At 33.2% G+C, this 12,990-nt stretch overlaps 1 protein-coding gene across 1 annotated transcript in view; it reads right to left on the bottom strand.

Moving 5' to 3' along the window:
• Positions 1-1,999: 1,999 nt before the first annotated feature.
• LOC123657453 (zinc finger protein 567-like) overlaps positions 2,000-12,990 on the bottom strand; it is a 31,426-nt gene continuing 20,435 nt past the window's right edge. Inside the window, exons 6-11 of the mRNA XM_045592995.1 lie at positions 10,988-11,115; positions 7,674-7,851; positions 4,757-4,911; positions 3,580-3,760; positions 2,806-2,951; positions 2,000-2,149 (exon numbers count right to left, since the gene is read on the bottom strand). Coding sequence (XP_045448951.1) covers positions 2,000-2,149; positions 2,806-2,951; positions 3,580-3,760; positions 4,757-4,911; positions 7,674-7,851; positions 10,988-11,115 — 938 coding nt within the window. The remainder of the gene's footprint in view (positions 2,150-2,805; positions 2,952-3,579; positions 3,761-4,756; positions 4,912-7,673; positions 7,852-10,987; positions 11,116-12,990) is intronic.

Genomic DNA, 12,990 nt, shown 5'->3' on the forward strand with positions numbered 1-12,990 from the left:
AAATATTACCAAAATGTTGATACTATTTTGTGATTTCTTCTAGTAATGAAGTAAGAAGATTTATACCAATAAAAACTATATGATTACATAAAACAAGCATAATATTTATTATTTCTTACCATTTATTCAAGTACATAGTTAAAACTTACTTGCTAGAAGCAAACATACTATGGGGGCCGCACGGCCCACACTATACCAGTTACGTATGTCTACTTTGCGATACCAGTTAAGGGTTAAGTCGGCGAGAGAATGAGATAGAATACATTACAGTGTTTTATATTCGCAGTGAAAAAAATCTCTCGTTGGTTACTTTTCAGAAGTTTGACTTCTGCCGTGTGTGAATTGCACACACACTTTTTAAAATTTATTGATTCAGCCTGTAACGTCCCACCGCTGAGCATAGGCCCTTTTCCCATGTACAAGAAGGCAGGTAGTTGTTTTAAATCACTTAAAAAATATAACTAATACAAATGTTCAAGACATTCAATTATTATTATTTTTTTATTAAGACTCTCGTTTATTATCATTTATATTTAGTTACTAGGCTGTGCCCGCGATTTCGTTCGCGTGGAATTTAACAACAAAATTCAGTTCGCAGAGTTATAAAATAAATAGATTTATAAAATATAATTGTGTTTGCTCGCAAACGAATAAAAAACCGACTTCAATTACATCGTCGAGTAATACAACGTAGATCGACGAAAAAATAGTCAAGTAACTACGCGTTATCAAAGATTACTCAAAAAGTAGTTATCAGATCTCAATAAAATTTATATGTGACCACATGACAAACATCAGCTTTCGATTAAATTAAAAATTATTAAAATCGGTACACCCAGTAAAAAGTTATTGCGGATTTTCAAGAGTTTCCCTCGATTTCTCTAGGATCCCATTATCAGATCCTGGTTTCCTATCATGGTACTAAACTATGGATACGCCGCGTTGGCGCAACGGTTATAGCCATGGATTGTACCCGTTGCGCTGGCGGTTGCGGGTTCGATCCCCGCACATGACAAACATTTGTATTGGCCATACAGGTGTTTGCCGTGGTCTGGGTGTTTGTGCAGTCCTTGTGGGTCTCCCCACCGTGCCTCGGAGAGCACGTTAAGCCGTCGGTCCCGGTTGTTATCAAGTACACCTGATAGCGACCGTTACTCATAGCAGGGAATATATCCGCCAACCCACATTGGAGCAGCGTGGTGGATTAAGCTCTGATCCTTCTCCTACATGGGGAAAGAGGCCTATGCCCAGTAGTGGGATATTACAGGCTGAAGCGAAACTAGGGATATCTTCTTTCTAACAAAAAAAGAATTATCAAAATCGTTACACCCAGTAAAAAGTTATTGCGGATTTTCAAGAGTTTCCCTCGATTTCTCTGGGATCCCATCATCAGATCCTGTTTTCCTTATCATAGTACTAAACTAGGGATATCTCCTTTCTAACAAAAAAAGAATTATCAAAATCGGTACATCCAGTAGAAAATTATGCGGTGTAATACAACGTAGGTCGACGAAAAAAGCGTCAAGTAAAAACGCATTATTAGATATAACTCAAAAAGTAGTTGTTAGATTCAAATAAATTTAAATGGGACCAATTGACCCACACCACCTTTCGATTAAAAAAAAATTATCGAAATCGGTCCCCACGGTCAAAAGTTCTGATGTAATATACATAAAAAAAAAAATACAGTCGAATTGAGAACCTCCCCCTTTTTTGGAAGTCGGTTAAAAATCGGTTTACAAACGACGGAGTTGTCCCCGAACATACATAAAAAATATATATATATATATACGGTCGAATTGAGTAACCTCGTCCTTTTTTGAAGTCGGTTAAAAAAATAACAATTCTATGACGATGGATTAACCTAATTATCAAAACTATGATATTGGGTCGTAAATAGTTAAGAAGAAATCATATTATCGTTAGTAGTCCTCGTCGTTTGGATAGTAAATATTTAAATTGATAGTTAAGGTCAAATTATATTAAATTAATATTGTGACTAGTAGTCCGTGTCGTCGCTAGTAACACTATGGTGCGACTCAGAAGGGTCTACAGTGACCGCGTGTCGCTCGCCATTCTCCAGAGACGTTACCATCTGGTAAGGAACCTTTATTTGCAGCGGGACTCGCAGTTTCGAGTTCGATGGAGCCTGCAACGAGGTAATAAAATAATTAATTTTCTACTCTAATTAAAAAAAAATGTAATATGTATTAAAAATACATGATCGCGAAATAAAAAATTATGAATATAATGAAACAAATTTTTCGGATATTAGGAGTAGTCCTCCCGTGACCATGGTTGATGTAAAGTATCCGAAACGTCGGGCATGTAAAAAATCTAATAAACCGCGATAACATTCGAAAAAAATTCATTATAATTAGTGAAATTCACGCAAATATTAGAAAACAATATAAAAAAAAAATTATGTAGTTAATTATAGTTATATTCCAAAGGGCGTACAACAATCGCTCTGGTGTTATTGTGCGTGTGCCATGTACGCGCCTAAGTACCGGTTTACAAGTTCGATTCTCACTCGGGATGGATATTTATATTGGTACAAATATTTGTTTTTTTCTTGTGGGTCTCCCTACTACGCCTCGGTGAGCACGTAAAAATGTTAGTCCTGGTTGTTATAACAAACGTCATATAGTTACGCATAGTAGGGAATTATCTTAACCCACAATGGAGCAGCGTGGTGAATTAAGCTCTGATCTCCTACATGGAGATAGAGGTGTATGCCCAATTGCCTATATATTGATCAGAAAGTATAGTATAGATGTATAGATATGATCACACAGTACTCACGTGTATAGTAATCTCTGGCTTGATCTCTTTCTTGGGTAGCATATCGATTGGAAATAGATCCGGAACGGTTCTTTTAGGTCGAGGTCGCGTCTTGAATTTGGCGTGAACTATCATGTGCTTCTGAAGATGATCCTTTCTGTAGAAACCTGTGGACATTGATGTATTACAGCCTAACGGTATTTGTTGTGTAGTCCAGGATAGCTATTATATGATGAAACTCAATATTCTTTAACAACTCGTATGCGTTGATTACATTACAATGGCAGTATTTTTATTGGTAAACTTTGTATATATTTTTTCGATGATTGTACATTTAACGTTTTAATATACATATATTATTTTATAAAAAAAATTACATTTTTTGCGGTAAGGTTAAGCCATAAATTTTTACTAATAATTAGTAATAATTTAAAATTCCAGTTACAGCTTACGTGTGATTTTTTCATTTGATTAAACAAACGTCTCAAGTAATTTCAATTATTTTATAGCTTTTGTTAGATTTATTATGCATTTTATGTTCCTCGTACATAACAGTTCGTTATAATCCATCATTTGTCCGTATCACATATTTTTTCAATGTCGACAATTTTTTTTGAGGTTTCGATAAAGCTTTTTTTATTTTTGTAAATTTTCCGTGTTCAAATTTAATTTTTTTTTGATAATCTAGCCTTGATCGGGACATATATATATACATATATATATATATATATATATATATATATATATATATATATATATATATTAAGTATAAGAATCATATAAAACAGTTGTAACCTTTCCCGCAGTCGGGGCAGAAGAATGACTTGATGCCGGTGTGGACGTGTAAATGTATCTTGTAGTGGTCCTTCCGCTTGAAGGGCTTGTTGCAGTACTTGCACACGAACACGCGCCGCGGGGTCGGGATGTTCGCCTCGACCTCGTCTACCACCACCTGTAGCAAATTATATATATATATTAAAAAATTTATAATTCAAGTGCACTTGTATAAAACTTTTTGATTTATTTTTTCATATGTTTACGCGAATTCCACTCATTATAATGAAACAACTCTTATCTGATTCTATCGCGGTTTCCGGAGTTTAGGTTCAGGGAGGACTGAGGTGTCAAACGTCCTAACGTTACAAAGTTATTCGAAACTACCCAATGGTACATCATTATTTTAATTAGTCACTTTTTGATTTTACAAATGGCCTTTTTAGAAAGAAAAAAAATGTTTGTTCTGAAAAATACAGTCAGCTGTGCTTTGTGGTTACGGCAGTAAAATATTCTATTATATAGAAAATAAAAACGACAGTAAAATATTTTGTCTTAAACAGTCAGTTTTTTTTTGGGCGGAAAGGGAGTCCTGTTGTGTCTCGTATTCAAACATTTTTCAGTCACTGTTTGTCATTCTTTGTTATATATATGTTCAGTCATGATTTGTCATGTGAGATCAAGTTGTTTGTTAAATTGCTTATAATAACTATAGTCTTATCGTTGTGATGCGAAATCTACTACATCATACTCGACGGCACCCCAGTAAGATTATCTCCTGTGTCGGCGGTCCGGAAACACGAACAATACACAAGCACAAACGCCCAAACCACGGCAAACATCTGTATGGTCAACGTTTGCCTTGTGTGGGCATCGAATCCACAACCGCCAGCGCAACAGCCACAAACCAGTGCTGTGACCGTTGCGCCAACGTGTCGTTCGTAACTGTGAATCAGTTACGAACTGAGTCACAATATTACTTCACTACAATTACTTTGACACTTACGGTTTTCATAATTGTAAGTAGAAAGAAAAATTAAATTAAGACATTTAAAATTTTATAACAGCAATATTAACAAATACATATTTCTGATATATGCCCTATCTTTATGGTAACATAGAAAGTATTCTGTAAAGTTTGTATTTAAAATATTATATAGACAGTTTTAATTAGTAAAAACCGGTTATAACAGGTTACCTCGACGAATTCAATAGGGTTATTTTCCTTTTTAGTGTCGTGGGGTGAGTTTAGTTCAGAACTCAGTTCGGGAGACTCGTAGTCGTCACCCTCTGCTTGCTCCTGGCATCCCCACTGGCAATCGTGGCTCTCAAAAACTGCATTATCTGCGAAACCTGGAAAAAAAATAAAAATGTTTCATACAAATTATATTTAAAACTAGCTGTACCCGCGACTTCGTCCGCGTAGAATTTAACAAAAAAGTAATATATGGGGGTAGCGTGTGCGTAGTATGTGATAGCAGGAGGTATTAATACAGTTTCTCCACTATAGTCTTTACTACACGATTGTTCTCATAACAGCACAATAAAAGAAGGAGAAGCGAATGATAGTAAGTAGATATAGTTTACAAGCCAGAAAGCAGCGAGAAGTACAATAATACTATGAGGTTTAAGTGGAGACGGAAATTAAACCATGTGAATACTCTAATGAGACTGCTTTATTAATATTTTACTTGTGTAATTTATACTTAGTTTTGAGATATACTCATATAATATTATACGCTACACCTCCGTTCGAAAGCAAAAAAATAAATAAATAAAAATAAACGATACATTTTTTTTTTGATATACCTATCTAATTTATTCTAGGTATAAAATATTAAAAATATACTAATTTTATATGAAACACTACAATACGATAATTAAGAGCCATTTCACAAAAATCGGTAACAATCGGCGAAATTGTAATATTTTGACGTCGTTAATCTCAGTGTTGGATGCAATAATGTAATTTATATTCTTGAAATATAATAGAGCAACCTTTGTTGTAGTCCATAGTCTGATCAGAATTTTGATTTATATTATGTGTATAAAATAATTAACCTTTTCATCAGCCTCCTCCCTGGGTAAACGGTCGCAATGTATACTTTGAAGTCCCACTTTTCAATAACCTCTACGTTGAAACCGTTTAAAAAATATATCGTAATATGTGGAATATAATTTTGTTGAATACTAGAACAGATTTTTATTCCATTTGTATCTGTATTAATCGATAAAAAAATTTAAAGTTACGAATATTTTCCAAATTAGTACAATTTTAATATTTCTTAGAAAACTAAGAAATTTTAAAGAACTATCTTCCTCAAAGTAAACTTACATCATCAAAGAAAATAAAAAAAAAATATTCAATTATTTTTAATACATTTTGTATTAAATAATAAAAATATAGTCTATATTACCACGCATCAAAGCCCAGTAAATCAATCGAGCGCCAGCGCTCTTAGAGGTAAGGTTCACGCCAAATTCTGCGCAGCCGTCTCTTTCGCTCACACGCGCCAGGCGCCTGTTGTTATAGTGTGATAATCCGCATTTGATACTTTCATAAAAATAAAAACATATTACGAAAATGACTGTAAATAATATAATGATAATTTCTGTAAATAAATGTATGATTTAATTTTTTTTCCTCAGATTATCAATATAAATAGGCATTTCAATCTGTTTGTCTTGTTATTTGTTATTTAATAAAAATTGAAAACGGCAAAATTTGATGGTCTACTTTTATCCAAAACTATGCAACTCACATTCACACACAGATTTTCTGGGGCATAATAAAATGCTATTTTATTCATATCGTAAATATAAGATTCATTCGTAAACTCAAAAAACTAAATCAATTTAAAAAAAAAATGGTTTCATTAAATTGATTTTTTATTTTTATTTTAAATTTAAACTGTTGTTATATAACATACTTGAAATTTTTAACAAATTAATTATGTAAAAAAACATTTTATACCATAGTTATTAATTTTTATTATACATTAGAAAATGATCAAAATGGTTTTTTTTACTATACTAGTTAGCACAAAGATGCGACCAAATTTACCTAAACTTGCAGAGCGAAAATTTATGAAATGGCTCTTAATAACTAAGCGATAAAGTGACAAGCGACACGGGCTTCGTACGGAGATGCGGAACTCAAGACTAGGATTGTGTCAAGGCGGTCGCTCGTGCGCCCCGTCGTGTTCGTACGATATTTTTTTTTGTTATTAAATATAGAAATATATATGTATAATAGTATATAAATAAAGTAATGATATGCTGTAAATGTTTATAATATTATTTTAATTTATTGTTAAATAATTCATAGTTAAGAAGGCTACAAATAAATTTCTAAAATAATAGTCGACTAAGTTACTTCTTATTGCATCAGCTTGCCAGTGAAAGTCCCGTCAAAATCGGTCCAGCCGTTTACAAAGATATTTGGTATACGTACCACCATACATCCATATGCTATTAGTAAAAAGTGGTTATTTTAATATTAAAAACAGACACTTTTTTCAAACATTTTTTTCATTTGTATAGATAATATTATTCATTCTTTCATAAATATAACTTAACTTTTTATATAAATAACAATTATTTAATTTATTTAGAGAGATAGAGATCTCTCTATCTGGTTATGTTGTTTGAATTCTTCGAAAAATATATGATAAAGTTGCTATCTTCTTTCAAGAAAAAAAAAAACAAAAAATTAATTTACAGAGACATACGACTAGCAAAAGAAAATATAATAAATGAATAACTAAAAATCAATTTTAGTTAAAATTGTAATACTTAAAAAAAGAGGAGATTCTCAATTCGACTGTATCACCTCATAACTTTTACTGGGTGTAATGATTTAAAAAAATTTTTTTGAATCGAAAGCTGGTGCTTGTGATGTAGTCCATCTAATTTGATCGAGATCCGACGAGCGCTTTTAGTCTCATCTCTAGTAATGCATATTTACTTGACTATTTTTTTGTTTACCTACATTGTATTACTTGTGATTTAAATAAGTCGTTTTTTTTTTTTCGTTTGCAAACAAACACAAATATTGTATACATCTTTTGTGTGTGGTAGGGTATTTTGTTCTCGTATTGTATTGTTATACATACCTTCATTACAAAGCGAACACCACACTGTATTTGCGTTCTGTGGCAATTTGAGATGAATGTTGGCATGTATCTTCAAATGCTGTTTTCTCTTGAACCTTCGTTGGCAGACTGGGCACTCGTGAGGTCGACTTTCCATATATTGCCTCTTTCTCGGTACCAATAGTGAAGGCGTATCATCCTACAAAGAAATTAAAATATGATTGCATATTATCCTTGTATATCATGTGATTTTACGCAGTTTCGAAACAAGAAGAGATGAGGGCATTTTTTATTTTATTAGACATTACATTTCCATAGACATACCTCAGCGGACAAATTCATCCGCTTTTTAACCGACCAAAAAAGTAGCAGGTTCTCAATTCGACTGTATTTTTTTTAATGTATGTTACAAAAGAACTTTTGACCGTGTGGACCGATTTCGAGAAATTTTTTTTAATCGAAAGGTGGTGTGTGTCAATTGGTCCCATTTAAATTTATTTGAGATCTAACAACTACTTTTCGAGTTATATCTAATAATGCGTTTTTACTTGACGCTTTTTTCGTCGACCTACGTTGTATTATGTACCGATGTACCGATTTTGATAATTATTATTTTTTTGTTCCAAAGGGGATATCCCTAGTTTGGTACCATGATAAGGAAACCAGGGTCTGATGATGGAATCCCAGAGAAATCGAGGGAAACTCTCGAAAATCCGCAATAACTTTACTGGGTGTACCGATTTTGATATTTTTTAATTTAATCGAAAGCTGATGTTTATCATGTGGTTACATATAAATTTTATCGAGATCTGATAACTACTTTTTGAGTGATCTTTGATAACGCGTAGTTACTTGACTATTTTTTCGTCGATCTACGTTGTATTACTCGTCGATGTAATTGAAGTCGGTTCTTTTTTCGTTTGCGAGCAAACACAATTATTTTTCATAAAACATATTTGAGGTCATCAATTAATGTTGTGATGTTTTTAGCAACTTTTTAACCTCTCACCCCCCTGGCGATATGTGGTGAGGTTTCATACTACCCTCTAACCCCCCCATCCCCAAAAATAACGTATATATTTAGGACAAAGTATATGTAAAGAATATAAAAAATTAGGTATCGTGATAAAAATAAGCTATACACAAGATATGTTCGTTTGGTTTAGAAAACGCCCGTTTAACGAAAAATACATACACGTGATATCACATTGCAAAGCCCCCTTCCTGTGATATTACGTCATTTTTTCGAGCCTCATTTGTTTAATAGACAAAGCATTATCAGACTACTCTTTAAAAATTATCTCTAAATATGTACCTACAATTTGCGAAAACGTCTTGTAACCTAATTCAAAAGATTAACATTTTTATCGCTTTATTTTGGATTGTATGTTTATATTTTATTCTATTTATATTATTCTACTAAGGTTTGTGATATATAAGCGACCGCAACTTGGATCGACCGAACAACGCCCCCTCCTCTATATACCTGCTATCACCCCCTTGGAAGGCTTCATCGCCCACTCAGGGGGAGGACCCGCCCACTTTGGAAACCTGTGCTAGATTTCACTTCATAACCTACATAATAAGTAAATGCTAACATCACGCAATTATACGTATACAGGTATTACGTTATTTATTATATAAGGGTCTCAATTATAATTTATTGTTACAGTAATAATTATTGAAAAAAAAAAAAACAATTACTCGACTTCAAAAGTTTGAAGTTGAAGTGTTATCTCTAATAATGCGTATTTATAATTTTTCGTCTACGTACGTTGTATTACTGGTCAATGTAATTGAAGTCGGTTTTGTTATCGTTTGCGAGCGAAACACAATTAGGCGTACTATTTCTGATTTAGTAACACAAACAAAATCTAAGAAATTTAACGTTCGGAGTTTGTAAAGAGTAAACTTCATTTGAAAATTTCATGGTGCCTTAACTACATATCCTTCCAGAAGTGTTTCCAAGTTAAAAAAAAAAGTTTTCTGTCAGTACTAAGGGATCTCAAACAAAAGGATCAATAAAAAAAATCACAGTAACATTTTTTTATGGTAAAATCCAGTCATCATCTTACAACAAAATACTCACAATACTTATATTCAAACCCTTAGATTTAAGGGGTGAAGTTGAAAAGAGAATTTCTGAGAATTCCTGTACAAAATGTAACCTTTCGTTTTCGACTGTGCATCGTAATTCTTCCAATACGAGAACTCTATGGCTATTATTGGCTACGGTGTCTGCCAATGTCAGTACATTTTGATTCAAAATTTTATAAAGTATAATGAATCCAATAATGGGTTACGTTTGGTAACGTGTTTTAAAATACGTCCAAGATTCATAACCTTTCTTCTTAATATACTTATTATTAAACTTAGCATGAAGTAGCTAATGTGATTTTGTACATACTACAATAATTTACGGCCTATCTGTTCACCATGTGTTTGAACTCATGTGTTTTGCCCATAGTCGAACACTTGAGTTCACGTTATTTTTGCCGTAAACTTGTGGAGGACTATGTCCAGCAGTGGACTGTATAGGCTGTAATGAATGGATGAATGAATGTGTTCACCGTAAGTTTCAAGACCATATTATATTACTTTCCTTTTCCGACTAAAAGATACACACTTTGACTCTTAATTTTGTGTGAGTCTTAGATTTCGAAAGTAACAATAAATTTCACTTCTAATTCAGATTTCAGAGTCAAGTCAAGCTACCGCAGTGAGTCGGTCATTTTTGGACAACCCGCTTTTTTATACTCCTCGTTGTCTACTCGATATGTTTATACTCGTCGTGTCATGTTCAATATCTCTACCAGTCTCAATGGAATTACTAGTGGTGCTCTGCTGTAGCTTGGCAATCACTTTAATACATGTCAATTTTCTTAACAAACTTTAATCTCTATACACCCGGGGCAGTAGTCGAAATACTAGAAAAAAAGAAAAATAACAAATTTCCATAGACCTCCCCAATTTACATTTTACCGATGGAATTTCGTGAAATTCTTCCATCCACCATAATGCTCAATTCACTCATAACCTTTATATGAACCAAATTTCATTTTTGTAGACTTGAAAATTTTCGAGGTACTAATAAATGAGTAGCGCTCGTTCACTTAAGACCTATGTATAATATTAGGACCCTAACCCCGCTGTCGGAGTCAACACAGCGCATCAATCAACACAACATTTATTGAGAACAGTATTATTCAGCCTGACTCTGTGACGTTGAAGTACTTCTACTAGTACTTCTACTGCTACTTTTAGTAAAATAATTCTTGCTGTGCCCTACCTTTTCATACTACTTCTACAAAAAATAATAAAGTAAGCGAACTCACAAGCACTTCGATGTCTATTTGGTCGCCCAGAAGGGCTTTCAGCTGATTGATACCCGCGTTATTTGTTTCATGAGCTCGAAGGTGAACCAGGTTTACGTGCACCATCATCTGGTCCTCTGTGTGGAACGCTGGAAAAGATTATCAAATTTGTATATTAGGGATTTAGAATTACTAAACATACGTATATGACGACCAAGAAAGTTAGCATATACGACACAGTTTGTAAATCTCATGCAAAAAAAATTGCGACAAAACTTGGTAGATAAACGACGAACTGTATTAATATTTAGATTACTATGAGAATACCCAAAATTTTACAAAAAAGTGCACTAAAAGGGCATTTCGCGACTCACGGGTACAGTACCCACGTATTTAAAATGTTCCTTAGACAGAATAGATTAAGATAAAAAAAATTACTTGTGTTTTTAATTACATTATAAATTGGGAATAAAAATATCCTATAAAAAACGTCCATTATATGAGGGTTGGGTTTAAGTTTATCTTTTTATCTTAATGAGCAAACGATTTTCTTTTTGAAATATAACGAGACAATTACTGATACGAGCGGCTAAATGTTGCACAAACGATCGCAAATTAGATCTCCGCTGCTGTCACATAAATGTATAGTTCATAAAGATGTTTGCTTTAATATGGGTACTTGTGTTCTGTGTATTTCCGGAACCCGGATGTGGAAACACATCCTACTGGGGGACACTGGGGGTAAGGAGTTTTACTATATATTATTTAGGTGTTTAAAATTGATAGAATATTCTAGATCTGTAGAAGCTAATATAATGGGATGGTGGAAATTTTTCTAGCAATACATAATCTACACTAACAGACAAATCAAAAACTATTTTCATAGTAGTCTTAATACACGTGTCTTTATATATTCTTATATAACATACATATTGAATCGACGTTTTTCTCTGAAATCCTGTGTCGGCTGTCGGGAGGGGTCGGAAGGGGGGATTGGGAAAGGACGGACCGCCCGGAGCTTCAAAAAAAAAGAGGGTCGGTAGACGAAATTAAACCAGATTTCCTTTTAAAAAAAGTTAACGGACAAAAAAGTCGTTCCAATAAGGTAGACAGAAAATATACTTTTTTTTTTCATTGAACATATTAATTCTCGCGGACATAATAATTAAATATTTTTAAGGTGCATGCATATACTGGTGTTTCGACTTGTAGTTAACGCATGGACGGTTAACTTCAAAAAAAAGAAGAAGTCATCACCTTCAACGGCCAGTGTCGAGGGTCCGGAAACACAAGACAATCACAAACGCCCAGACCACAACAAGCAATAGATATATTTGTCATGTGTAAGAATGGAACCGCATCAGTCACTTTCCAAACCATCGCCTATAGTCCGAGTAATAAAGTCAAAAGCAAAGTTAATAATTTCAGCATTACAATGCAAGTATTACAACAACAAAAAATCGTTGACTAATTCTCTAGGAACGAGAGAAATCTGATGAAATTGAAGCGATTCGTGAGGAGTTCCGTCGATTCGACAGACCTTTGTGCGTTACATGATATCTTCGTTAATTGTAAATTCGTTGTTTTAATTCAATGTGGCTGGTAATTTTTATAAGTTATAAATAGATATCGAATAAAAAGATCCGTAATATTGCATATAATTGAAATGTACGTGTCAAAGAAGTACTTTTTATAATTCTCTGATGTCCGAATTCAAATTTGTTATAATTTTAAACAACACGCGTTATCTTTGAAAGCTTATTGTCCTCTAAAGTATTACTCTTGTGTTATAAACTCAAAATGTTAAAATATTCACATAATATTTATTTATAGTCGGCCCTACAGCACCTACAATTTATAGTTGAATATTAAAGTATCCAATTATATTTCAAATAAGAATTACTTCTAGTTAAATCTAATAACCACATCCCAACTCATAGATATATCATACGAAATAAGTAACTCTAAACATTATTTGCGTCGACCATAATATACTAATAAAATTACTATCTAATTTCACACAT

The sequence above is a fragment of the Melitaea cinxia genome, chromosome 10 (genome assembly GCF_905220565.1).
Source record: "Melitaea cinxia chromosome 10, ilMelCinx1.1, whole genome shotgun sequence".
Lineage (NCBI taxonomy): Eukaryota > Metazoa > Arthropoda > Insecta > Lepidoptera > Nymphalidae > Melitaea > Melitaea cinxia.